General features: G+C 39.1%; 1 protein-coding gene across 1 annotated transcript; it reads left to right on the top strand.

The window, feature by feature from the left end:
* The first annotated feature begins 200 nt into the window (after positions 1-200).
* Positions 201-25,329, top strand: LOC149692867 (uncharacterized). The gene is made up of 8 exons (XM_089868773.1): positions 201-437; positions 1,927-2,251; positions 4,243-4,535; positions 13,786-13,948; positions 14,654-14,811; positions 17,336-17,510; positions 20,917-21,139; positions 25,042-25,329. The coding sequence occupies exons 2-8, from the start codon at positions 1,951-1,953 to the stop codon at positions 25,196-25,198; spliced, it is 1,470 nt and encodes a 489-aa protein (XP_089724899.1). The 5' UTR covers positions 201-437; positions 1,927-1,950; the 3' UTR covers positions 25,199-25,329.
* The last annotated feature ends 677 nt before the right edge of the window (positions 25,330-26,006 follow it).

Genomic DNA, 26,006 nt, shown 5'->3' with positions numbered 1-26,006 from the left:
TCCCCCTTCATCCCCCTTTCCCCCTTCACCCCCCTTTCCCCCTTCATACCCCCTTCATCCCCCCTTCATCCCCCTATCCCCCTTTCCCCCTTCATCCCCCTAAGGAGCCCGAGTAACTTATAGGGAGCTAACATATTATTAACTCATGCTATGATTAAGTGAAAGCGCGTGCAATGTTGCTTACGAAGTTGTCCAATTAATATAAATTAACTTACTGTTTTAATTTAATTTTAGTCGGTGCGGGGTCAGCCGGGGCAACTGTAGCCAGCAGATTATCCGAAGATCGTGATGTTAAAGTTCTCTTAATTGAAGCCGGAGGACAACCTAATGTTCAAGCAGAGATACCATTGCTATCATTGGAAATTCTACGTTCACATCTAGACTGGGATTACAGCAGCGTTCCCCAAGAAAACAGTTGTTTGGGACAAAAGGAAAAGGTAATTTTTCACCTTAATGATATATTTACTGGAGGGACATTGTAGACCGGCCCTTCTTAAGCTTTCGCAGTCTGCGGATCCCTTCTACTGTTAAGTAGTGGGGTGGCGTAGCGGTTAGCGCTTTCGCCTCGCAGCAAGAGGATCCCGGGTTCGATCCCGGACTGTGGCACCGGGTGAAAATCTGGGAACAAATCCTTCTGCGTAGAGTTTGCAAGTTCTCTCCCCGCTTGTTAAAGGAACTTTCCTCCGTGGTCTAACCCGGTTTCTCCTTTCCAACAAAACTTGCAGAGGTTAACGGTAATAGTTAGTATAGGGCGCTGTAGGTTAGCTGTGGCATAGGGGCTAGCCACCATCCCTCTATGCATTGTAAAGGGACCCACCTGTAAACAAGACACAGGCTTAGTGTGGACACATCCCTTAATAGACCAAGCTTAGATTAAGTCCTTCTTTATCATCGAAGAAAATTAACCAATGAGATGCCGGTGGATTTTAGAAGGATAATTTAGAGGAATTAAAACGTTCATGATTATGATGGCGCTACCTGATTTGGGTGTTCTTCAAGGGAAACGTATCCTACAGGGCAATAAGAAAGACTTTTAACCAACACTATGGAACGCCGTTATTTTGGAAAAGGTGGCAGCTAATTAGTAGGAGAATATCTTAAAAAAGGTGGCAGCTAATTAATAAGAGAATATTTAGGAAAAGGTGGAAACTAATTAATAAGAGAATATTTAGGAAAAGGTGGAAACTAATTAATAAGAGAATATTTAGGAAAAGGTGGCAGCTAATTAATAGGAGAATATCTTGGAAAAGGTGGCAACTAATTAATAGGAGAATATTTAGGAAAAGGTGGCAACTAATTAATAGCAGGATAATTTGGAAATGGTGGCAACTAATTAATAGGAGGATAATTTGGAAAAGGTGGCAACTAATTAATAGGAGAATATTTTGGATAAAGTGGCAACGAATTATTGGGACCATTGTTTTGGAAAAGGTGGCAACTAATTAGGTAACCAAATAATCACGATACCAAATAGTCCCGAGACCGTAAAATCACGATACCAAATAGTACCGAGACCAAATCGGTGAGACCATATTTCCTGTTCCGCTCTACGTTGTTTATATTTGACTTTGACACAACTGAAAGGACAGGAAATACCTGTTCAGAAAGGGCTCCAACTTGTAGAGGACTGAAGAAAATATACTAACAGGGGTCATTTATTTTATAGCTCATGCAATCAGGGCAGATGTGTATAGGAAGCTGCCAAAGAGGTGTGGCTTAAAATGGCTCCTCCCCTTTCCACCAAAATGGCGGCTACTTCACAGAGTGAAAGGCTAGTGGGGGAAGGCTCCTGATTGGCTAAGTGAGGGTCTGACGCTTAGTAGCGGAGATTTTCATCCCTTTGCCCACAACCTATATTCGATACAGAATTAAACTGAAAATTACATCAGCATTTAGAGATAATCTTTATTCTTGTCAAATTATTAGAGATGTTTCTACCCAAGAGGCAAAATGTTGGGTGGATCTTCGGGTCTGAATTCAATGCAGTACGTTAGAGGGAACAGCAAAGATTACGACTTGTGGGCGGAACTGGGCGCTCAAGGGTGGTCTTGGAAAGAGGTTTTGCCTTATTTCATCAAATCCGAAGGAATCCAAGCTGAACCCGAAAACATCGATAAAGAATATCATGGACGTGATGGTCCATTGACCGTCAACGTTTCGCCGTTCAAGAGTGTTATTGGCGATGCATTTTTCGAAGCAGGGTCCATTCTTGGCTATAAAGAGTCAGACGTTAACGGCCGAAACCAAACAGGTAATTACAAAATGGAAAAGAAATACATTTAACCGTCAGTTTTAATATTGATAATCTATATCATTGTTGTGTCCTAAATATGTTCAAACCAGATTAAATTACCAGTCGTCGCAGATCTAGCTTAATTACCTGTCGTCGGCAATCTAGCTTAATTACCAGTCGTCGGCAATCTAGCTTAATTACCAGTCGTCGGCAATCTAGCTTAATTACCAGTCGTCGTTAATCTGGCTTAATTTCCAGTCGTCGGTAATCTAGCTTAATTACCAGTCGTCGTTAATCTGGCTTAATTTCCAGTCGTCGGTAATCTAGCTTAATTACCAGTCGTCGTTAATCTGGCTTAATTTCCAGTCGTCGGTAATCTAGCTTAATTTCCAGTCGTCGGTAATCTAGCTTAATTTCCAGTCGTCGGTAATCTAGCTTAATTTCCAGTCGTCGGTAATCTAGCTTAATTTCCAGTCGTAGGTAATCTAGCTTAATTACCAGTCGTAGGTTATCTAGCTTAATTACCAGTCGTAGGTTATCTTGTTAACTTAATATATGTGTGTGGGGTCCTTTTCCAACTTAACTTGTTAGCTAACACAAGCTTAGGTTCTCTTGTTTTTTTAGCACTACGAAAATTGGACCAAATAGCCTTAACCATGCTAACATCATAAACTGACTATTATCCATGCTAAAATATCGCAGATTGGGGTAGTTTTGAAAATATGAAATTAAACATACTTAAACTTAAATCTAATTAATGAAAATTGGAAAGCGGAAAATCTAAATACCAGGCTTTCGTTTAAAACCGTTTTCAAGTCAAACAAACGAATAGTTATTGCATTACGGCTACCACAAAATGGTTATCTGTAAAATATTTTCCCATGTTATTTCTATGGGAAAATTTCGAGGTTTTCGTCAAAATCACTGATTATTTTTATGGAAATGAAAACCACCCTTAGCAACTTTATTTTTATAAAATAAACTATTAAATGAATCTTTTTGAAATTTTAACCACTTATTCAGGGTCCGAATTGTAGTTCTGTGGAATTTTTTCAAAGCAGTTAATACAATACAAAAAAAGTTATATCCGATCAAAAAACCATCCTTATACATTAAAGTCAGTATGAAGTCTTATCTAAGAGAACTACCGCTCTCATAGAATATATTAGTTTTTTGCCAAATCCCTAGTAGATGAGATGGTTTAAACTCTTGAATGCGATGACACATCTTCGGTGCTGGTCCATACCAAATCGAAGTGTTAACAAAAGCCAATTTTTTGTTCTGTATTTCCCATAATAAATGTGCTCGCCCCATAATGGTGAAGATCCGTTAGTGATAAATTGGGGCTACGGGCAAGCCCCAAAATTGTCTATTGAGATAGCGCTAGTGGTATCTTTAGATTAAAGGGTTAGAGTTAAACTCGCTCATCCAGACGCGATTACACGCGATTTTAAAGTTAGAAAAAAGTCTTGCCTGTCTTTAAACCTTGAATATGTAGTTTAACCAGAAGGGAATAAGAGAGAAGGGACACACTTTATATCTCCATAATGCTTTACACTCGTAACAACAGTCTTACTAACCTCAAATCAACTACCCTTCACTGATTGGCTATCTAACTTCTGCCTAAGCTGTGACGTCACATAAGAAGGTGACGTCTCGGTTGACGAATAAAAAGTAGTTTTGTTTACAACTTTACATTGAAGGAGATAAAAATGGACGAAACATGGACAGCCCTAAGCCTTTGGAGAATGAAAATCTAGCAGACAAATAGGCCGCCTGATACCGCGGAGAACTTAAAGAACTATTTTTGCAGTAAATTGGTTAAAAGCTGTGATCTTGCCCAAAGTTTTCGCGGTTTTCTTGAGGTTGGTCGGACTCTCGTTACCAAAGCAGGCTCTAATGTCTCCCTTCTCTCTTATTCCCTTCTGGTTATAATCTGATTGTAATTTAATAACTTAATTAAGACGCTTCTGAGTTAATTTGCACTATTTTACAAATCGAATGTTCAGGTTTTTCTCGGATCCAAATGAATGTCAGAAACGGGCTGCGGTGCAGCACATCCGCCGCATATTTGGGACCCGCGAGTCAAAGCAAAAACTTCGATGTTCTGACAAACGCTCACGTAACCAAGATAGTTCTTGACTCGGATAAACGAGCTACCGGAGTGGAATTTGACTACAAGGGTCAGAGATCCATCGTCTACGCCAAGCGTGAAATAGTTTTGTCTGCCGGTGCCATAAATACCCCTCAACTGCTCATGCTCTCTGGAATTGGACCTAAGGAGGAACTTGACGCGCTCAATGTAAGTTGAAGTTCACAATTGGCATCGTTTGTCAGTGGTTGACAGATATGAAAGCAGAATGAAATTTCCCGAAAAAATTATTTTATCGGCTTATATTTGACTAGCTGTTACCCGCGGCGTCGCTGGCGTATAATAAGAACTTCCATCAAAATGATACAAAGAATGGGCAGATTTAACTGATGACCAATTTTGGAGCGAAGGCCCTCGGCATTGCCCGTCAGCCCCTAGAGATGCATTTTTTCGATTACTTTTCACGCGGACATTATTCCATAAAGAAGGGTTTTTAAATTTCTGGCCGCCATTTAAAAAGATGGCGACAAATCGAACCCGAAAGACCATTCAGTCCGTCTATAGGTTAAAGGAAACCAGTGTACTTAATATATGCGAAATCGGTTGAAACGCGCGGACGTTGTTGCATAGAAAAGATTTTTTACATTTCTGGGCGCCATTTTTTAAGATGGCGGCTGATTGGAAAAACCTTTCTTAGTACGCGCCTACTACTTATGAGTAACGTTCCTGCAAATTTTCAGCCTTCTAAGGCAAGCGGTTTGGGCTGGGCGTTGATTATCAGTCAGCCTATCAGTCAGTCAGTCAGTCAGTCAGTCAGGACTTTGATTTATATAGATATAGATAAAATAACAACAGTAACAAGTTGGGAAAACCAAAATATTACCTCTCCGAGTCAAGAGAAGGACTACCTACAAACTTATTTACCCAGTTATGGAAATGTTTCTTTTTTTTATGAACAAATACTGAAGTTAAAATTTATGAAATATTAAAGCAGTATACAAAGCATAGCAAATATACTGTAAATCAGACGACATTTTACATCCAATAAGGATATACTTGTACACATTAAAATCATCCGATGGGGGAAAAACGGGAAATGAAGAGATAAAACTTTGGAGGGATATTACCTTTACGTATTTGTAAAGGCCCAATTTGCTACTCCTCAACTGTATACCCTCTATGTTCAAAGCCATATTCACAACAGGGTTGCCATGTAAACACTATCCTCTCCTTTCACCTCAACAATTTTCTTAGTTTGTCAACATGAAGATTAAAGTTACATAACACCAAAGCTAATTTGTGGCTACACACACTGAAGGTAAATGCGCACCATAAAAAGCATGAACACACGAAGCTATAATCCGATTACGATCAGACCTTTCACTGATCTGGGCTGCGTTCAGCAGAGCTCACCAAAAAAGACAGCGGATTTTGGAAAACGTTTTCTGGTGAGATCTGTCGTCATAGCTTTTCTCCGGTCATCGGTCTTTTAAAAATGAAGCTAGCGCAATAAAGCGTGCAAGGTACAAAGGCTTAACAAAAATTGTATGATAACATATTTATGGAGATAGATAAGAACAACTTTTATAATTAAACATAGAAACTAACATGTCTCTTAAACTTCTCGCCGCTCTCGCGTGATCAACTTGTTTCACGCCAATTAAATAGCTATAGTCCCATCAGAATCAGCAAGAGCTATTTGTATTAATTCCTCCATGCTTTTTCGCCAAGCTGAGAACTACGCGTTTTACGTCACGTTATCCAAAAACCCGACTATTTTCCTTGAAGACCGCGCTGGCTCACTGAGCACCGTGACGTCAAAATTCAATAACAAAATCCCGTTCTGGATGACACTGCTAACAGCGCCTGACAGCGCTGAGCTCTGCTGAACGCGGCCCAGATTTCCACCATGATTATAAAGTCTAAGCCTAATTATTTAAAAGTGTATTTAACTTTCGGCTCACTCTGAACCGTTAATGTCTCTGCATTACAGAAACGAAAACCAAACCCAAGCGTTTACTTTTTGGTTCACTAGGCCTAATGACAAATAAAAGTTCATTTGCCCAATATAGTTGCGTTCTTCTTGAAATCACTTTAGAAAGAATTATGCTATAAACAGATGTAGTATAGCTTAAGTAATATATAAACATCGATTTCAAATAATAATAATAAAAAATATTCTTGGGATATCAGAATGAAACAGAGCTTTATAGCTACAAAACCACTAAAGGCATCGAAATTACGAAAAATATTTCCATATATTAATAATATATTATGAGAAAACCAAATATTAAGGTTTTGTAGGATTTCTTTCCACAAAACAAAGCGAACTGCTAACGCGGTGCACTAACGGACGGACACACACAGACTAAAACATAGGCTGCTTTTTAACTCTTTCCGTTTTAATTTTGAGTTGAGAAACTAGATTATCTTAAATATTAAAATAAATATAATTAATATTAAATATTTTCTTCGTTAGTTGTTCGCCTTATAGAGCGTTACATCGCGTTGATAAAGAACAATTAGACATTCTTGAGAGACTTGACTAATTTTGGCGTTTGAAATGAAGCATACGCCGGTTGCATTACCTTACTCAAATAGGTAGTATATAAGGGTGTCGAACTACAGCTAAAAGCAAGAACAACCGCAATTGCGAAAACCTTTGGTGGACAACCCACCCTAGGGAGGCTAGACGTTTCTCGTAACCCTAGCTGATCGCCGCGAATGTCTTAAACCAAACGATGACTATGGAGTTAGAAGCCAATAAGACAGATTGGTGTCTATGTGGAATAGACGGAAGACCAGTAGATGGTGGTGTTTAGAAGCCAGTATGTACAGACTGGTGTCCAAGTGGGATGGACGAAGACCAGAAGATGGTGGTGATTAGAAGCCAGTATGTACAGACTGGTGTCCATGTGGGATGGACGAAGACCAAAAGATAGTGGAGATTAGAAGCCAGTATGTACAGACTGGTGTCCAAGTGGAATGGACGAAGACCCGAAGATGGTGGTGATTAGAAGCCAATGAATACAGACTGGTGTCCATGTGGGATGGACGAAGACCAAAAGATGGTGGTGATTAGAAGCCAGTAAGTACAGACTGGTGTCCGTGTGGGATGGACAAAGACGAGAAGATGGTGGTGTGAGAACTCAAGTAAAGGAGCCATTTCCGTGACTGTGAAAGCAGTTCGGAAATGGCGAACACGTTTGCTCCAATTTGGAAACTGCGAACGCGGTCACGTGGGTGTAACAACAGACAAACACACAGACAGACACACACACACGTCGAAATTAGAACCTCTCCGTGACATACGTCACTCGGAGAGGTAAAAATATTTTTGATACAAAATAAATGTTTTATATTCTTATTAAGAATAAAACAAGAGGATAAAAAAGGTCTATCCTCTCGTAATTTTTTAAGCTTTTATAATGATTACTCTATACCACAGTAACAAGGAGTATAAACCCATTAGTGGAAGCAGTATTTTTTTCCCTAAACAATCTCGCTTATGTTTATCCTCTCTACACTTCGCTAAAAACGTATTACCAGGACTAGATGACAAAGGAGTCTCGGACGCTAGCTTCCACAATATAGAGGGCAATGGGACCCGCGTACGTCACAGCTGTAGCGGTATCGTTTGCCATAGAGGCGCTATCAGACATTATAGCAGACGATGCTTTTGGTGGATTATATCTGGCACCAAAGTCTGCTGGGAATTTTTTTTGTAATAACGGACTAACGGTGGCAACTGAGGTTCGTCTTATCCGATCGCGACATAAATTTACACAATATAATTACTTTATTCAAACAGCTGTAACCGTAGGTATTAAGATAAAAGAAAAGACTACATTTTGTGACTTTAAACCTACTAAATAGTCAAATTAAGTCCAAACTAGCAGAGAAACCCAAGGCTTAATTAACAATTTGTGCCCACTGGAATGATTGGGCTCGGATTTCCAAAGATAAAAGCAAGGTTTTAAAAGATGCCGAAACACAATGTTATATATGTGTTTTAGGGCCAAAATATTCCGTATTTCTTTTGAATTAATTGACTGCTACAAGAGGTTGGAAACGAAATCACTGTCTCTTACTTTTTGGGGTTTAAAAGATCGTGAGTGATTTCTTTTCCCAACCTCTTGTAGCTATCATTTAATTCAAGAAGAAATTTAGAAAAAATTGGCACTGAAACACATTTTAGTTTTTTAATAGTGTACATACGTTACTCGCTTTGCTTTACATTATCAATTTTAGTCTAAAAAATAGATTAAAAAGCCGTTGAAATCCATTTTTTAACTCTAATACTCGTTAAGCCTAGGCTAATTATAAGCAGAGGATACGTATTTTTAAAGAGAGGCTCCAGACGTGATTTCCCAGATCTCCTTTCGAGACTTTGCAGCCACGCTATTGGTTGGAAAATAAAGCTCTAATTTCCTGCGAGAGGTGGCACTGGCGTAATGATTTTGGTTAATAGTCGTGACGTTCGCGGATCCCATTGCCATCTACATTATGGAAGCTAGCGTCCGAGACTCCTTTGTCATCTGCTCCTGGTATTACTCTTACGTAAAATATTAATAGACAGGCAAGGATTCATACCATTAAAGAAGGAGCGCAATATTATCCATATTTTCATTTCATATACAGAGGAAAGAAATTATTATGTTTCTGAGAGGAGGTTCCCATTTTTATTGTTGTTTCGAAAAATATATCGCAATGCACGGGCCTTGATAGATATAGGAGGCAATGAATGAAATATATCACAATTCACGGGCCTCGGTAGATATAGGAGGCCATGAATGAAATATACCACAATGCACGGGCCTTGATAGACATAGGAGGCAATGAAGGAAATATATCGCATGCACGGGCCTTGGTAGATATAGGAGGCAATGATAATCTCTCTCTTTGCACGAGAGGTTTATCTTTAATATTTAAATAAATATAATTATTTTTAGTTATTTTAATCTTCAATAATTAACATTAATAATAGTTAAATCGTTTAAAATAAAGTTATACATTTTATCATCTCAAACATTGCTAATATTGACGTTTAAAGTGAAAGGTACCCCTCTTGCCGCTTTCTTCAAATTTTGGGGTATATATAGAAATCGTTTCCATTATAATAGTAAGGAAAAAGCGCAATTGCGAAAACCTTCGGTGGTCGATCCCACCTTAGGGAGGCTAGACGTTTCTCGTAACCCTAGCTGATCGCCGCGTATATCCTAAAACCAAACGATGATAATGGAGTAGAAGCCAATGATACAGATTGGTGTCTATGTGGAATAGACGGAAGACCAGTGGATGGTGGTGTTGTTAGAAGCCAGTGTAAGTGCAGACTGGTGTCAATGTGGGATTGACAAAGAACAGAAGATGGTGGGTGGTGTTGGAAGGCAGAAAAATACCAGACTTCTGTCCATGTGGGATGGACGAAGACCAAACATGGTGGTGTGAGAACTCAAGTATAGAGTAGCCAACGCAGAGAAATACAATTTTCCAAATTTCTGTGAACTGTCAATGCGGTCCGGAAATTGGGAACACGTTTGCTCCGATACGCAAACTGCGAACGCGGTCACGTGGGTGTAACAACGGACAGACAGACACACAGACAGACACACACACACACACAGACAGACACGGCCGTTACAGAACCTCTCCTGGACTACGTCACACGGAGAGGTAAAAAGTCGAAGGTGGTTAGTTGACTCTTGGGTATCGTCATGAGTTAATAATATGTTAGCTCCCTATAAGTTAGTCAGGCTCCATAGGCGTAATGTATCCAGCGATTTCTTCTCATTTCGCCCGCGCGGGAAAAACATCCGAATGTTGCGCTCTCTCTTGTCGAAAAAAAATCTCGCTCGTACGGCTCCTCAACCTCGAGTCGCCGGCTGCTTTTTCACCAAGGGAGTGTTTAGTCGTGAATGTTTATGTTTTAACAATTTAACAGTTAATCATGGCGTTTTTGTCAGTACTGAGACAAAAAAATGCAGGAACTCAATGCAATTTGCCGAAATTGATAAAGAATTCTAAACATAAGAGTTGTTATTGTGACTTGACACCAGAAAATTATACAACTGAGCTAAATCCAATCCATTGATCTCTTTTTCTGACTGTTTTTTAACCGAGGCTACTGAGCGAAATATTCGGCTGCTTAAATAGCTCCGATATCATTGGCTAGCTTCCACTACACGCGCTTCCGGGGAAAAACCGGAAGGAAGAGTAAATAAGATTGTCGTTCATGTGGCGGCCGCAGAGCGTCGCATATAGTTGGGAAGCCGGCGGCGCGGGAGAAAACGCTGGAGCATAAAAATGAATTGCCTGAGTGACTTATAGGGAGCTAACATATTATTAACTCATGTTGAAGGTCATAGACAATACTTCCCGAAACGCTTCCATAAGGTTTTTATATAAATTTGCGGTATAAGGCGCTAAGTTAATACTTTATTGAACGAAACAATTACCACCAATTAACGACCGCTAAGGTAAAAGCGCACAGGCACTTAAAATAATAGTTTTCTATTGTTTATCTTCAGTTCGCTAAACCGCATTGCAGGGCTTTCAGTTCACTAGCACCCTTCCAACTTTTGCCACAGCGGGGATACAAAAATCGGAACGATCGCCCTATTGGTCGTCTCGATGCTCGCTTTTCATTTCGCTAACACCCTTGTAAGGCATTATTTAGGCAACCTATAGTTGTTGAACCCTTGACCCTCCGGATGACATGGTTGTTTTCGAAACCCCCCTTTTCTCCTGCTGGTCAGGGAAAAACTAGTTACTAAACGCAGGTGTCAGTGCACGGTCACCTTAGTTCTGGTTAGTTGGGCTTACTAAGATAACCCAAGCATTGGTGGGGTCGAGAAACTTTGTTTGGTATACCCGTTCCCCATCTCCAAGTTTAAGAAAATAATAAAAACTCTTTTGAGGCTGGCCAAGCCATAGTATTGTGTATTTTGAAAGTATCTCTTAACCATTGTATCTTCTAACCATTCTACTGTATGACCTATAAGATTTGTAAACACCTAAGATATAAACTTCAAAAAGTATAAACAGGTGCACGAACCAAAAACATTTCCACCAGTTCGCGAGAGTTGAGGAAAATATTTAAAACCCACTCGAAGGAATGAACTTGAAAAACACCATCGCAACCCGTCCACGAGAAACGACCAACGATTGGTCAAGAAGGGACAAACGATACCTTCTCTGATTGGTGCGCTACAAGACAGCTAAATTCTATAAAAGGGTGAAGAAGGCGATTGTTAGACACACTTGGTATAAAGCTGACAAGGGAGCCACCGGACCGATGTTTACCACCACGAGGACGAGATACTGAAGCTGGACCCACGAGGGCATCTGATGCAAGTGCGAGAGGCCCATGCCGAACCAGATTGCTAATTCTGCGGCGCCTTCATTTTCCCGCCCTGTCGTCGCCAATGGTTCCAGCGACGTTACCAAACTCCAGCCGTGCCGCTCCTAGAGTTAAGGTCCCCGGCGTACCCTGTCTTGCAGTCCAACGTCAGCGTGCCTGGTCATTAGTCACGACCACAGGCAGTACCAAGTAAAGTTACGGCGTGCCGCGTAGATAGACGGCAGTAAGAAAGCCCGTAGTCGAGAACCAGCGTATCCGCGTCAATAGTAGTCATCAGCGTGTGCGCGGTAAAGTAATTAAATGGTGTGCGCGGTAAAAATAATTAAATGGTGTGCGCGTCAACCGGCCGGAAGAAAGTGCGAGTTGGAAACCAGAAGAAATCTACGTTCCTACCCTAATGGAAAACTGATAAGTACAAATCTAACTAATTAACTGTTTTAAGAATCAAACGTTGGAAATAGAGCTTGTAACATTGTAACAACAATGTTAGTAATTAATTGTATGTTAGTAATCAATTGTTTGTTAGTTCTAGTTTAATTGTTTAGTATTTAAGTTATTTTAGTTTTTTAGTAAGGGATCGTTAAGAGGCCTCACAGCTTAGTGTTAGGATTTAATTGTTTATTATTTATTAGTGTTAAAAGTGTTTTCATTAAATTGTTCTATTGGCCACTCTCAAAGAGTTCGTATCCTTACTTAATCACATATACCCCTAGACAAAGTAATAGACTGTACATGATAAAATCCCCTAGACAAAGATTATTTCTCGCAACCCCAATAGTGAAAGGTTAGCGAGTGCCCGGCCAACTATAGTTTTTGTAATGAGGAGAATAGCTGGAACAAACTAGTTAAAAATAGAGAGTTACATATTTTCTCGTTACACCCTTTTCGTTGGAAGTCGGCCTTTTAGAGAACTGTGGTTTACAAAGATGGGTTCAGCAGAACTGTCAGCCCGTACTAGACCAATTATTTAACCCATGAGCAAGGATATCCGTCTGTAATGGTACCGTCATTGCGCGTGTTCTTTTACTGCCCCTAAGATTCGACGACACGTAGTGGCAATAAATAGAAGCTTGTGATGTAGAAACTTGCTTTAAAGCAAGCAATGGTGTGATGAAGTTATTGCGCTTTATCTTTCGTCATACTCTTGAGGCATCTTACAATGCCAAAATAACGTCGATGAAATCTACTGCTAGTCAGTCAGGTATCAGCTGAGAAGAGTTTGTAGTCTTGGTAACTTTAATGGGGCTGGCCGGAGCTGTTGGGATGAAGGTGGGTCAAACTGTTGGTTAGCATATTGCTTACCCGCCCACCGCGACGGTGGCGCCATTCCTTATGGCCAAAGAGCTGGGTGTTTTCCCACTGAACTAAGGGCGGTCTCCCCCCAACAGCGCCGGTGAGCCCCTTTAATTCAAGCGAAAAGAAGTGGAGTAACATGGGTTAAGAAATTCCAAAGGAGTTTTTGTTTATTTGATAAATCCTTGAGTGAGATCAGAAGGGGATAGTAGTAGAAGGATGACACTCAGTATCCTCTTAATGCTTTAGTTATGTAACGTCATTCTTCCCAGGCTCCCCCTTTTAGTTTTCTTCCCCGCTCATCAAATTACAAATGGGCATCGCACCGTAAGGTGAATTCTATAATTGTTTGTCACTAAATCCCCAGCAATGAACCCACAAACCTCGTCTTGACGTGGGACAGAAATGCACGAGCGCGTCTTGCCAAATATTTAAACGCTAATAGAGTAATGATGAGGGAACTATTTATCGTGTATGTGATTCGGTTTAGTAACCTTGCTCCAAATGTTAAGGGATGTTGGGAAGAATGACGTTACACTTACCCCGCTTTGTGGTACACTTCTCTCGAAGAGAAGTATTATATACTTCTGGTGAGATCATTTTCTCTTTCGCTACTCGAAGAGTGGGAAATCCTAAAAAATGCCAATTAACGCAACTAGTGTCCCTCTCTATCTTTATCATGGCATTGTATGGTCTACCTCTTTCGAATCGGTTCATCCCTATGAGCTCTTGATACCTAAAATTCTGTATTTACCCTTAATTCTAGAAATTTCCAATCCACGGACCTTATTGGCGAATTTTTTCCAGATCCCTGTTCTGGTAGATTTACCTGGAGTTGGAAAGAACCTCGAGGATCATATCATGGTCACGGCACTCGAGTTTAAAACGAACACTTCCAATGTCGCCACCCCTTATGAAGATGTACTCTCGAATCCTATCAAACTTGAAGAATTTTTAAAGACCGGAAAGGGTACGTGGAAATTTAAACCATAAATTGGATTAGTTATTTAAAATGAGTGGCTCTAAAATTAATACTTTTCTTAACTTATTTACTCGAGGCCTGGAATATTTGGTAACGTTATATAAAGAATAATTTTATCTATAAAGCAAACCGAATTATAATTTAGTAAGACCAGAAGTGAGATGAGACTGCAGAAGTACTGAGCTAACCAAATTCTTCACTCGGCGAAAGTGAATATTTTTGATAATACACCAACGGTTGGCCCTCTGGTAGCGGTTTCTGAGTTTTCCCTCCAAAACGTGAGACGCTCGTGGCGGTAGACAGCCGAACTAGATTCAAGGAGCCGCGTCCGTGTTCCGCCGTTTTAGGTTGAGGGGAAGGGGGTAGGAAATGTTTTTGGAACTCGTCCAATTTTTTTTCTCTAGTTTTAGCGCGATGGAAGCGGTGGCATAAAATCCTCAAATTTGTTCACTAATGCCAGGGTCTACTTTCAATGCTAGAGCCCTTCACTTCTAGTCTCATCTCACTTCTGGCAAGACTCGCAACGGTTTGTTTATTAACGTATTAAACGCCCTTTCTCGTTCAAAGTGGTGTTTAAAAGTGGCAATCCGTCCTAGTTTTAGTTATTCATACAATTTTTTTAAATAAGAAAAAATTATTAATTTTATATTACTGTGTCAATTCTTTAATTAATTATTCCATTTTCATGTTCAGGTGAATTTGTTTCCATTGGTGTTGAGGCGCACGGTTTTATATTCTCTGACCCCAAAGAAGCTAAGAGCGCTTGGCCTGATGTTCAATTATATCTTTTAACTGCTCCAGTATTGTCACAAGGAAGTTTTACTGAAAAGATGTTGAGTCCCGGAGAAAAGGTACTTTACAAATAGCATATTTCATATCCGTGTTGAAGGAAACTTAACGGGGATATCTTTAGGCTAATGGAAATAGGTATTGTTCGCAGTGAAAATGCGAATGACATTTAAGTTATCCTAAATTAGAGGTCTGAGTCTGAAATTTATTACCGATAATTTATGAAATACCGCCGAAAACCATCTTAAATTTACCATGGTAAATTGCCAACTTAGCAAGAAAACAATTGATAAAAAACAAACTTAATAACAAGTATGACACTTGCAATTTGCGTAATGCTATATTTATTAAATGAGATTTGTCCCATTTTATATATTAAAGTTAACTTCCTCGATAAAGTGGTTTGGAATGATCATTGATTTTCGGTCAGGCAGGACTTTTACTGATCGGGGCTTGAAGTTCCTGTAAATCAATTACATTCTCAAGAAAATCTTGAAGAAAAAAATCTTAAAAAGAATTTGGATTTGAAAATAAATCACGAAATCGTCTGTAAGACTTTAGAAAATCCATAAAACAAGACGGCCCAAGGGCTCGTAATAGTAGCCATATCGTACGAGTGAATAGCCCCTCTATACCCTACCCTAATGAGTGGAAAACCCCTCTATACCTTACCCTAATGAGTGAATAGCGCTATCTTTTTCAATGCTTAAATGATGTACCGTGCATAAAATCAGAGTGAATAGCCCTCGATTCCCTACTCTAAACAGTGATAAAATTATAACCGTATAAATTTACTTATGCTGTAATTCTAATACTCCGGCGAATCGAAGAACAGATAGTTTTAGTGATAGTCCCCTCGATGAGTTTAGAACATTGACTTATGCCGATGCACACTTATCGCATCTTATAAATTTCTAACAAGGACTTATGCCCAGAAACTTTTGAAAGAGAAAGTTTAGTTATAGTGATTACGCATTTTAGTGATTATCCCCTCGAATTACCTTTAGCAATGCTAAAATGATCAAATGCATAACGCTCATTTAACACTATGTTAGCTCTATCTAAACCCACATTTGAATTAACCGCCAAAACGTTCCAGTCAAACATAACATAGATGACGATAGCTACCGAACGAGAACGAAACACATGAGGAGCGCGGTAGGAAACGGTGAAATTCGTTATCTATTTAATTAACACATAAATAAAAAGAAAATAAATATAAAAACCCCAAACATACAAATTCATAAGTATCCGACCCCACAGATAAAAATTCAAAAGTATCCGACCCCACAGATTAAGAGGTACCCCACCCCACATCACCCCGACATTTTAGAGGTAAAAATAAATTATAAAAAACTCGGGGTTTCCATCAAGTCTCTATGGTTCAATGGTAGAATGTTTGTCTACTACGCCAGCGACCCGGGTTCGATTACCGGGTCTGACCTGAAAAAATTTAAATTAAAATTAAATCTCTAACCGAGCCCAGTTACCCCTATGGGTGGGTTGTGGTAATATAAAGTTCATTTTAAACTAAAATCTGGCGATAACGAAAGCGAAAACTCCGACCACTACTGTTACTACGGCTCGGGTCAAACTAAGAGCCTATCGTATACTACGATATGGCTAAAAACAGTAAATTTAAGAAAATATGCAAATCTTAACTTCTTAAACACAATTTTAAATCCGGAAAATAATGAATTTTTGCCAAAAACCAGCCATAGTTTTGGATTTTGAAAAGAACGTTTTTAAAAATATTCGAAAATACGATGAAAAATCTTAAAACCCGAGTAGAAATTTGGAAATCTAAAATGTAAACGAATTTAGGTAAAACCGTTAATCCAAATTCTTGAAAAAATCTTTAAATCCCAGAAAAAACCGTGCAAAAGTCAAACTCGATTTTACCAGTGAGCACAAATGGAAGGTTTTTAAGCGTATAGACATTTTGTGAGAGAAAATTACTGAATAAAAACCTCGCCGGTAATCAGGGAGTTTTTTAGTGTCTCATGTAATTTATTACCAGGTTAGGGTGAGACGGATTATAGGCCCCAGTTGGGGGGGGGGCAGACTAGTTCTGTGTAGACAGAGAGAATTTATAATAGGGAGTGGAAGCTCTTGCCCTTGACAGTGCTAAATACAATGTAGCTCAAACAAGTAGGTTGCGACGCTAAAACTGGCCAGGTAAATTTCCGGTCACATGACTCTCCTTTAATTTTTAAAGTTTGCCTTCAATCACTGTTGGTTGTACAATTACCCAATAAGGGTTGGCGAATTCGAGTGCGACTGGCGCCATTTGGAGTTATTTTAAGTCAGATGTTTCCCTTTCCCTAAAAAGGTAGTGTCCATCTCCCCTAGACCCTCCCGCAACATTCTAGACCCACCCTAGAGGGAGGGGCCACAAAAAATAGTACCGGAAATAGACCTGGCCAGTTTTGTTGATCACGTGATTTTTGAGCTACATAATATTCCTCAGTTTCCACTCCCTATTATAAATTCTCTCTGGTGTAGATCCCATTTAGACATAGAAACTTAATGTTTATAAATTTATGGTATAGATCACTAAAACGCTGGAATTATTTTCCGTTTCAGCTATTGAAAACCTTCCGTTCTTATGGTACTGGAGATGGGTTTGTTATTAACGTATCACTGATGCGTCCTAAGAGCCGGGGTGCCGTTACTTTAGCATCTTCCAATCCTTATGATGCTCCCTTGATTGACCCTAAGTTTTTTAGTGATCCAGATGACTTTCGACGAGTTGCTGCAGGTATTGATTAAAACTTCATCATTTTAATTCTTCCAAACAGCAACAATAATAAAGCAGGTGATTTCTAAAATTGTTCGGGCACAAATTTGGTTATTTTACAATGGCTATGCACATTTCCAAGAGACAGGTTATATCATAAGAAAATAATATACAGCTCCCTATAAGTATGAAACTCTCAATCATGTAAACAGCATTTTCTTCCATTGACATTTGTAAAAAGTTTCTAATGCCACCTATTAAGAGTTTTTGGCGTAAAAAGATGAAATATTTGTATAGAAAATTTTCAAATTTTATATGGTAATTAAATAGTTAAAGGTCTAGAAGTTATTATTATGGTAATTATAACTGATTAAGTACATATCAAAAATATCATAATATATTAATAGATGGCGCGAGATTTTGACAACCGAGGCTAGCGCCAATACTGGTACGAGGACGTAAGGAGTATCTTGAATCTCTACGGGCGCGGCCATATTTCCTCGGCCCATCGTGCCTTTCGCGGACACCTTAGGTGGCGGAGGCGGTTTCGCCCCCTTTTACTCGTAGTACCGAAACTCCTCCCACGGGGCGTAAAAGCGTGAGCGCGTCAAACTTGGAAGCAAATGCTGTAGCATGAAAATGTACTACGTTTCATACTTATAGAGAGCTATATATTATTTTCTTATGGTTTTGTAATAAGTTGTAGGTCTTTGTGATCGCCGTTTTTCTCGCTGAACGCAGTCAAAACTTCACTAAAATCCTGTTTCAAATATCTTAAGCTACAGGTTACCCAGATTGAAATTCATGTTCTTTGCTTGTTTTGTGGTTTTCCTACAAGTTAAAATAAATTGCAAGACAATGGCTTACGACCAAAAAGTCGCCTAATACCAAGTTCCACTTCTTATTTAGTTTCCGTTAGAGTGAAAAACTAAAAAGTCAATCTTCTAGCAATTAAACCCTTATATTTCTAAACTACATGGCATTATACATTCAATCATAAGTTTATAAGATATGTTCCATAAGTGTGTCACTCGTTAATGAGAGCTTGTCATGAAGTGACGTAGGTGAAACGTCATAGATTCTCGTAAAGCGACGCCTGGTGAGTGAGGTGCTGTCAAAGGCTTAGTACAGACTAAAGAGGAGGATGGACTGCAAAACCGAGTGTAGTCAATTCTCACGTCGTTCTTGAACTAGCTCTCATTAAGCCTCTAACATTACGAAGTATGGGTACTGACATACTTATAGAACATATCACTTATAAACTTATGATTCAATTTAGTTCGTAATAATATGCATCATATTCTCAAAATATTTCCATTCCTCATCACTAAATTTGAAAATTTAGGTTTTGACTACTTTGAGACACTATTATGCAGGTGTGTTTCCGAGTAGTGTTAGCACCCAACATACAATTTTTCAAAATGTCAGAGAGTTTCAATTGGTAGGAGCACCAATTATTAACATGGTTCTAGAGTTGGATGGCCCATGCCCGAAACCAGAAGTTTATGACTTCTTATCCTGGGAAGTATTGGACTCTAACCATATCCGGAACCATCTCTGTTAGCCAATTTCTCATTAGGTCCGATCACCGCGCCACCTACGGCATTTCCTTCATTTCGAGTTGGCAGGCTGATTTGCGAGCCAGCAGCGGGCAAGAAACGAAACTTTAAGGTGTGTCCTGTGGTTTGAGGTAACGAATCAGAAACGGTGACAAGAACAGCTGTTTAATAGAGTGTGCTAGAAATTCCGGTTAAACTAGTGTGGGGTCCTAGGCCCACGGATTGTAATGGATTTTCGTAGAGTTCTAGACAAACGGCTTTTCAACGATTGGCGCTGAAGAAGTTTTGAACACGCCCCAAAGTTTGAGTGCCACAGCCTCTCGGCGTGGGATTTTTTTCAGTAGATTAGATAGTTTTCCTAGTGGGGAGTAGGGATGGCAAAATTTCCGGAATTCCGGAACATATCCGGAATTTTCCGAAAAATTCCGGTACGGAATTTTCCAAGTTGAAAACCGGAATTCCGTATCATACGGAATACCGGTTTGTACGGAATTCCGGATCATACGGGATACCGGTTTGTACGGAATTCCGGATCATACGGGATACCGGTTTGTACGGAATTCCGGATCATACGGAATACCGGTTTGAACGGAATTCCGGATCATACGGAATACCGGTTTGAACGGAATTCCGGATCATACGGAATACCGGTTTGAACGGAATTCCGGATCATACGGAATACCGGTTTGTACGGAATTCCGGATCATACGGAATGTTTTCAGCCAACATTACTCAAGAATCAAGAGTAAGACACACCACTATTGTCTTCAATCTTCATCTCTTCAAATAATACAAATGGAAACCTTCCATAAACGGCGTCACACTCTTAAAGGGGGGGGGAGTTTCTGAATTTGTGACAGTCCGTGACAAGGGGGGGGGGTTCGGAATATGTGACAGTCCGTGACAAGGGGGAGGTTGGCGTAATGCTATTCGTGGCGTCACATTCAACTTTAATTTTGTTAGGAAGTCGGTGTATAAGAGGGGCGGATTGGCTCTCTTTCGTGATAAAATAATAAAAACAAAATTCTAAATTCCACCGTGGGAAACAAACTCAACAATATACAATAAAAGCTGATGGTGTTTAGCCTATTTGTCTGTCCATAATTTAACAAAATTTATTTTCCTTGCCTTGATTAGTTATATAGCTAATGTAAGTTATAGCTATATAGTTAATGTTAATAGCTCCGGTTTTGATATCGGTTAAATTCCGGATTTGGTGTCGGTGTAATTTTGGTTTTGATTCCGAAATTGAAGCCGGTTTGATTCCGGAATTGAAGCCGGTTTGATTCCGGAATTGAAGCCGGTTTGATTCCGGAATTGAAGCCGGTTTGATTCCAGAATTGAAACCGGTTTGATTCCGGAATTGAAACCGTATTGATTCCGGAATTGAAACCGTATTGATTCCGGAATTGAAACCGTATTGATTCCGGAATTGAAACCGTATTGATTCCGGAATTGAAACCGTATTGATTCCGGGATCAATGCGGTTTGGTTCCGGAATTAAAACCGGATTGATTCCGGGATTTTTCGGAGTGTCAAAAAATTCCGGAATTCCGGTAAATTCCGGATTTGACATCGTCAAATACCGGTTTCGGAATTTTCCGAAAACCGCCATCCCTAGTGGGGAGGAAACTTTCGACCCTCTTTCACGATTGCCATAGGCAACTTTGACTTGCAGGGATGGATACTATATAATGCCTTAGTGTCCAATACTTACCAGGTCATAAACTTCTGCCATAATCTAAATAATCCACCGATAACGTTGGAACACACCATCCTTTACTAATTTTACTTTTACGTACCTAAAGTGTGTGCGAAAATGTTCGGGTCTTTCATACAGTTTTAATCATTTTACAATTTCTTTCCAGGCATGAAATTCGTTCTGGATTTAGTTAAAATGGAACCTTTCCAAAGACTAGGCGCATATTGGCCCGACGTACAGTTTGAAGGATGCGACTACGAAAAGGGAAGTCTGGAACAACTAGAATGCATCGCTAAAGTGGCCAGTCAACCCATATACCATCCGACTTGCACTTGCAAAATGGGGGACATAGAAAAGGACGAAACTTCCGTTGTCAATCACGAACTAAAGTAATTTTACAATGCACTATACCAAAGCAAAAACGGATTTATGTAAGAAGAACGTTGAACATAGCAAATTCACTACCCATCCTCGCATACTTTATTGAGAAACTTCGTCTGCTTATATTTTGACTCCACCCACAAAAGTATGCGAGGATGGTACTAGAGGCTAAAGCTACGATCCGACGTTCTTAGTACATAAATCCGTTTTTGACCAAAGACATATCAAAAGTAGTTAAGCACTAGGGTATATGAGAACCTTTCAGTTTGATGTCTTTCGACGTGTTCCATGTCTTGCTCTGTCTCTAGCTTCCTTGATCCATCAATCCGCGATCTACTTTTTCACGTTACCTTTTCCTCTTTGACATTTAATTCAACTCGAGGAGTTAGAATAGTTTTGGTTATCGGTGATCATAGATTTCTAATATGTAACCTTACCTGGTTCGTTTGCCCACATACGCAACATTCTCAAGAGTATTAAGCTGCATGGGCTGGGGGTGGCATTAAGTATTGTTAATGTTGGCTGAAGTAGTGAAAGCTATACAAAATGTAGCAAGAACTGACTTGTAAACGTTGTTTGGATGAACTCTTCAACGAGAAATTTTCACTAACCTATAGTACAGTCATTTTAGCCCAAAAATAGAGGGAACCCGCAACAAATTGAAACAAAGCTGAAAATTTCAGATCTTATAGATTTTTGGGCGCTCTTTAACGTGGTGTGGTCTCCCACACTCTCCCATTGGAGGAATTTCCGCCATATTGGAAAATGGCGGACAAAATCGAGAAAACGTTCAATAACTCCGGTTCTACTTAACCGATTAACACGTAATTAGGCTTCAATTGTAGTTCACCTTCAAACACATAATGCACCTCTTCGGATATTTTGTCCTACAACTAACCGGAAGTTCACAATCTGAATCTGAAGATAAGCCTCATATAAAAATGGGAATTTAAAGCATTTTATGGTTTCTATATTCAGAATACATTTCCAAAATCGAGAAAACGTTTAATAACTCTGGTTCTATACTAACCCGATTAACAAGTTATTAGGCTTCAATTGTAGATTACTTTCAAACCAGGGTTGGCGATTTTTTTGATTTTTTCAAAAAAATCAAAAAAATCGATTTTTTTGATTTAAATCGGATTTTTTTGATTTTAATTGATTTATTTGATTTTTTTGATTTTTATTGAACTAATAGATAGTAAATTACCAACATGAAAACTTTTGAGTCAAAATTAAGCAAAAGCAAAATAATCATGACATTTAAGCAGCTATTTGATATTATTACTATTCAAATGCTTGTATAAAAAGACTAGCTTGACCTCTATTTCATTTCCTAGCCTTTCCAGCAAGACAAACTGGAGTTCTGGGAAAAACATAGATTGAAATATACCAAAACCACGATTATTTTTAATTTTAGGTCTTTTCTAATTAAGTTTCTTCTCGAGTTACTTAAAATACTCCTTGGAATCTTAGAAAACATTTTTTAAAAATAAAAATATATTCTTGATTTTAATCAAATGATTTTTTTAAAAAAATCGCTTGATTTAAATCAGACAACCCTGTTTCAAACACATAATTCATCCAAAAGATATGTTTCCTACAACTAACCGGAAGTTCACAATCCAGCCCGGAAAGTAAGGAAAATCTAATTTTTGAGTATTTCGAAACGGTTTCAAGCGAAATATATGCAAAGAGGGTTTTAAACCTAAAATATTTTACTCCCACTGTATTTTTACCTCTTTAAGTGACGATGACGTCACGGAGAGGTATTATACTGGACGTGTGTGTGGGGGAGGGGTGTCTGTCTGTCTGTGTGTCGGTCACCGCGTCCGCAGTTGGCAAATCGGAGCAAACGTTTTCTTTCTACTCACAACGTTAGGGTCAAGAAGTGCGTGGCGATCGGCTAGGGTTACAAGAAACGTCTGGCATCCCAATTGCAGGGCTTCAACCAAAGGTTCATGCAATTGCGGATTTCTTATCATTTAATGTGAATCAATCGCCTTATATACCCTAAATTTCCAAAAATTGTTAAAGAGGCATAGGCTAGAATTCAACCGTCAACAATAGCTATGTTTAAAATTATTTTAGGAATTAAGTTTCTTAAAACGACTTCAGTAGAATTACGTTAAACTACTGACGACTAAAGTAATTAATATCAATTATATTTTATTAATTATTTTCTTAATATTATTAATTGCGTCTCGTATCGGAGAGGTTATTTTGGCTTACCAACTTGTATATTAGTATATTTATCAATATTGGTTAAGCTTAAGTTTAATCATAATCCTCTACTTGAGGTTGAGCCTCAAAATCTCTATGTTCATTTGAACAAGATACTCCCTTGCATTGTCTACAAATTGAAGAACAGACTGGACCAGTTTTACCGCATTCACATTTCAAATCACAGACTTCCTTGCATTTACGAGTGATCATCTGCAGAAGCTCAGCTGGAGCAGGTTGTAGAGTGGTAACGATTGGTTTGAGTTCAGATCCTACCTGTGTCCAACCCCATTCTCTAGCATTTAGGCTGCTTCCAAGCCACGTTTGAACTTGGTGATAAACTCTATTAGAATGTTGCTTTGCTGCCGCACTTGTTGGTGGAAGAGAAGCTAATTCAAAAGCTCAATTCCATAATCTTCATTTAAAGTATACACTTGGTTTTGTCAACTTTGTTTCACACGCTTTAACTCAACTTTAGCCATATTGACAAGTGTGGGCGGACAATGGTATATATTAAAACATTAAGTTTTATGATGGTACAAAGGCTGTTGTACCCTCTCCCGTACTATACATTATAGCTCTTGTCAGAAAAGAAACAAAATTTGTCAGTAATAGGAACTATATTTTTAATTTTGGAAACGTATTCTGAAAATAAAGACCATAAATGCTTTAAATCCCCATTTTTTTTATGAGGCTAATGTTCAGGGTCAGATTGTGAACTTCCGGTTAGTTGTAGGATAAAATATTTTAGAGGTGAATTATGTGTTTGAAGGCGATCTACAATTGAAGCCTAATTACGTGTTAATCGGTTAAGTAGAACCGGAGTTATCAAACGTTTTCTCGATTTTGTCCGCCATTTTCCAATATGGCGGAAATTCCACCAATGGGAGAGTGTGGGAGACCACACCACGTTAAAGAGCGCCCAAAAATCTATAAGATCTGAAATTTTCAGCTTTGTTTCAATTTGTTGCGGGTTAAAACCTATTTTTCCTGTACTACTAGTTCTCTCTCTCCCTCTCGCTCTCTCTCTCTCGTTCTCTCTCTCTTTCTCTCTCTCGTTCTCTCTCTCTTCTCTCTCTCTTTCTCTCTCTCTATCTATCTATCTCCCTCTCTCTATCTCTCTATCTATCTATCTCCCTCTCTCTATCTCTCTATCTATATATCTCCCTCTCTCTCTCGTTCTCTCTCTCTTTCTCTCTCTCTATCTATCTCCCTCTCCCTCTATCTATCTCCCTCTCTCTCTCTTTCTCACTCTCTCTCTCACTCACTCTCTCTCTCTATCTCTCTCTCGCGCTCTCTCTCGTTCTCTCTCTCTTTCTCTCTCTCGTTCTCTCTCTCGTTCTCTCTCTTTCTCTCTCTCTTTATCTCTCTCGTTCTCTCTCTTTCTCTCTCTTTCTCTCTCTATCTCTCTATCTATCTATCTCCCTCTCTCTCTCGTTCTCTCTCTTTCTCTCTCTCTCGTTCTCTCTCTTTCTCTCTCTCTATCTATCTCCCTCTCCCTCTATCTATCTCCCCCCTCTCTCTCTTTCTCACTCTCTCTCACTCTCTCTCACTCACTCTCTCTCTATCTATCTCTTTCTCTCTCTCTCTCTCTCTCTCTCTCTCTCTCTCTCTCTCTCTCTCTCTCTCTCTCTTTTTCTCTCTCACTTTAATACAAAGTTGATCTAGTTCTTATTTCTAATTGCAGAGTTTACAAAGTACGCGGTCTTCGAGTAGTAGACGCTTCCGTTATGCCGAAAATTATTTCTGGAAATACGAACGCTCCAGTCATCATGATCGCCGAAAAAGCCGCCGATCTCATCAAGAAATCCAGAAAAAGCGAAAGCGTTCGTCTTGAACTTTAGTCATACATCACCGAACAGAAGTTGCCGGTGAAGGTCGTCACCAAACTAGACTTTTCATTAGTTAAACCTTAATGACTCTTAACTCTTTAATTTTATTTTAAAATTAATTGATTTTGGAACTAAAGCTTATATTCAAGAAGGTGATAACAATAAACGTACTAATTTGTTTGTCTCTCTCTATTAATAACGTCTCATCTGTTAGTAATAACCTCAATCAGAAGTGAGATGAGACTGCAGAAGTACTGAGCTAACCAAATTCTTCTCTCGGCGAAAGTGAATATTCTTGATAAGACACAGAAGCCTTTTTCGCGGGTTATTTCGTAAGTGCCAAGGTAGGTGGCGCTTAAAAAGTTCCATTTGGCGGTAAAAGTTTTGTCGTGTGAATATGAAGGATTTATTTCACTTTTCCCTTCAAAAGTTGGGCAAGTTGATACAACTTTATGACCCATCGAGCTGAGTCAAAAAGTTGGATCGTCTGAAAGAGCCTTTATTGTTATCATGTATTCTTGTTCTTTCACAAAAAGACTGATGCTTAAATACCAGAAATACTTTATTTTTGCGTATACTACTTTCAATCTTATGACATTTAACATTACATTATCGTCTAATCACCACTAACGGTGTTAATTTATTTTTGTCGGGAATATCACAACTCACGAGGTTTCGTTTTCTTCAAGTATTTGATGATTGGTTCGTTGATGTACTTCCGCTTGTAGTTTTTCCATTATTTCTCTCATTTCCTTAATCTCATCTTCATGCTCAGTTTGAATTTTTCTTATTTTCATTTCCAGCTCTTTAATCCTATTGG

The sequence above is a fragment of the Phalangium opilio genome, unplaced genomic scaffold, assembly GCF_054372755.1.
Source record: "Phalangium opilio isolate 3A_F unplaced genomic scaffold, DU_Popi_V2 ptg000024l_1, whole genome shotgun sequence".
NCBI classification, from domain to species: domain Eukaryota; kingdom Metazoa; phylum Arthropoda; class Arachnida; order Opiliones; family Phalangiidae; genus Phalangium; species Phalangium opilio.
The sequence above is the reverse complement of the archived record's forward strand: the minus strand, read 5'-3'. Positions and strand labels throughout refer to the sequence as shown.

What these genes read in the sequence shown, in the direction of transcription:
- LOC149692867 (XM_089868773.1), top strand. Translation starts at nt 1,951, where the DNA reads ATGTTGGGTGGATCTTCGGGTCTGAATTCAATGCAGTACGTTAGAGGG. An exon ending in AGGAACTTGACGCGCTCAAT is followed by an intron (nt 4,536 to 13,785) that starts GTAAGTTGAAGT and finishes AATTTTTTCCAG; the next exon opens with ATCCCTGTTCTGGTAGATTT. An exon ending in TGTTGAGTCCCGGAGAAAAG is followed by an intron (nt 14,812 to 17,335) that starts GTACTTTACAAA and finishes TTTCCGTTTCAG; the next exon opens with CTATTGAAAACCTTCCGTTC.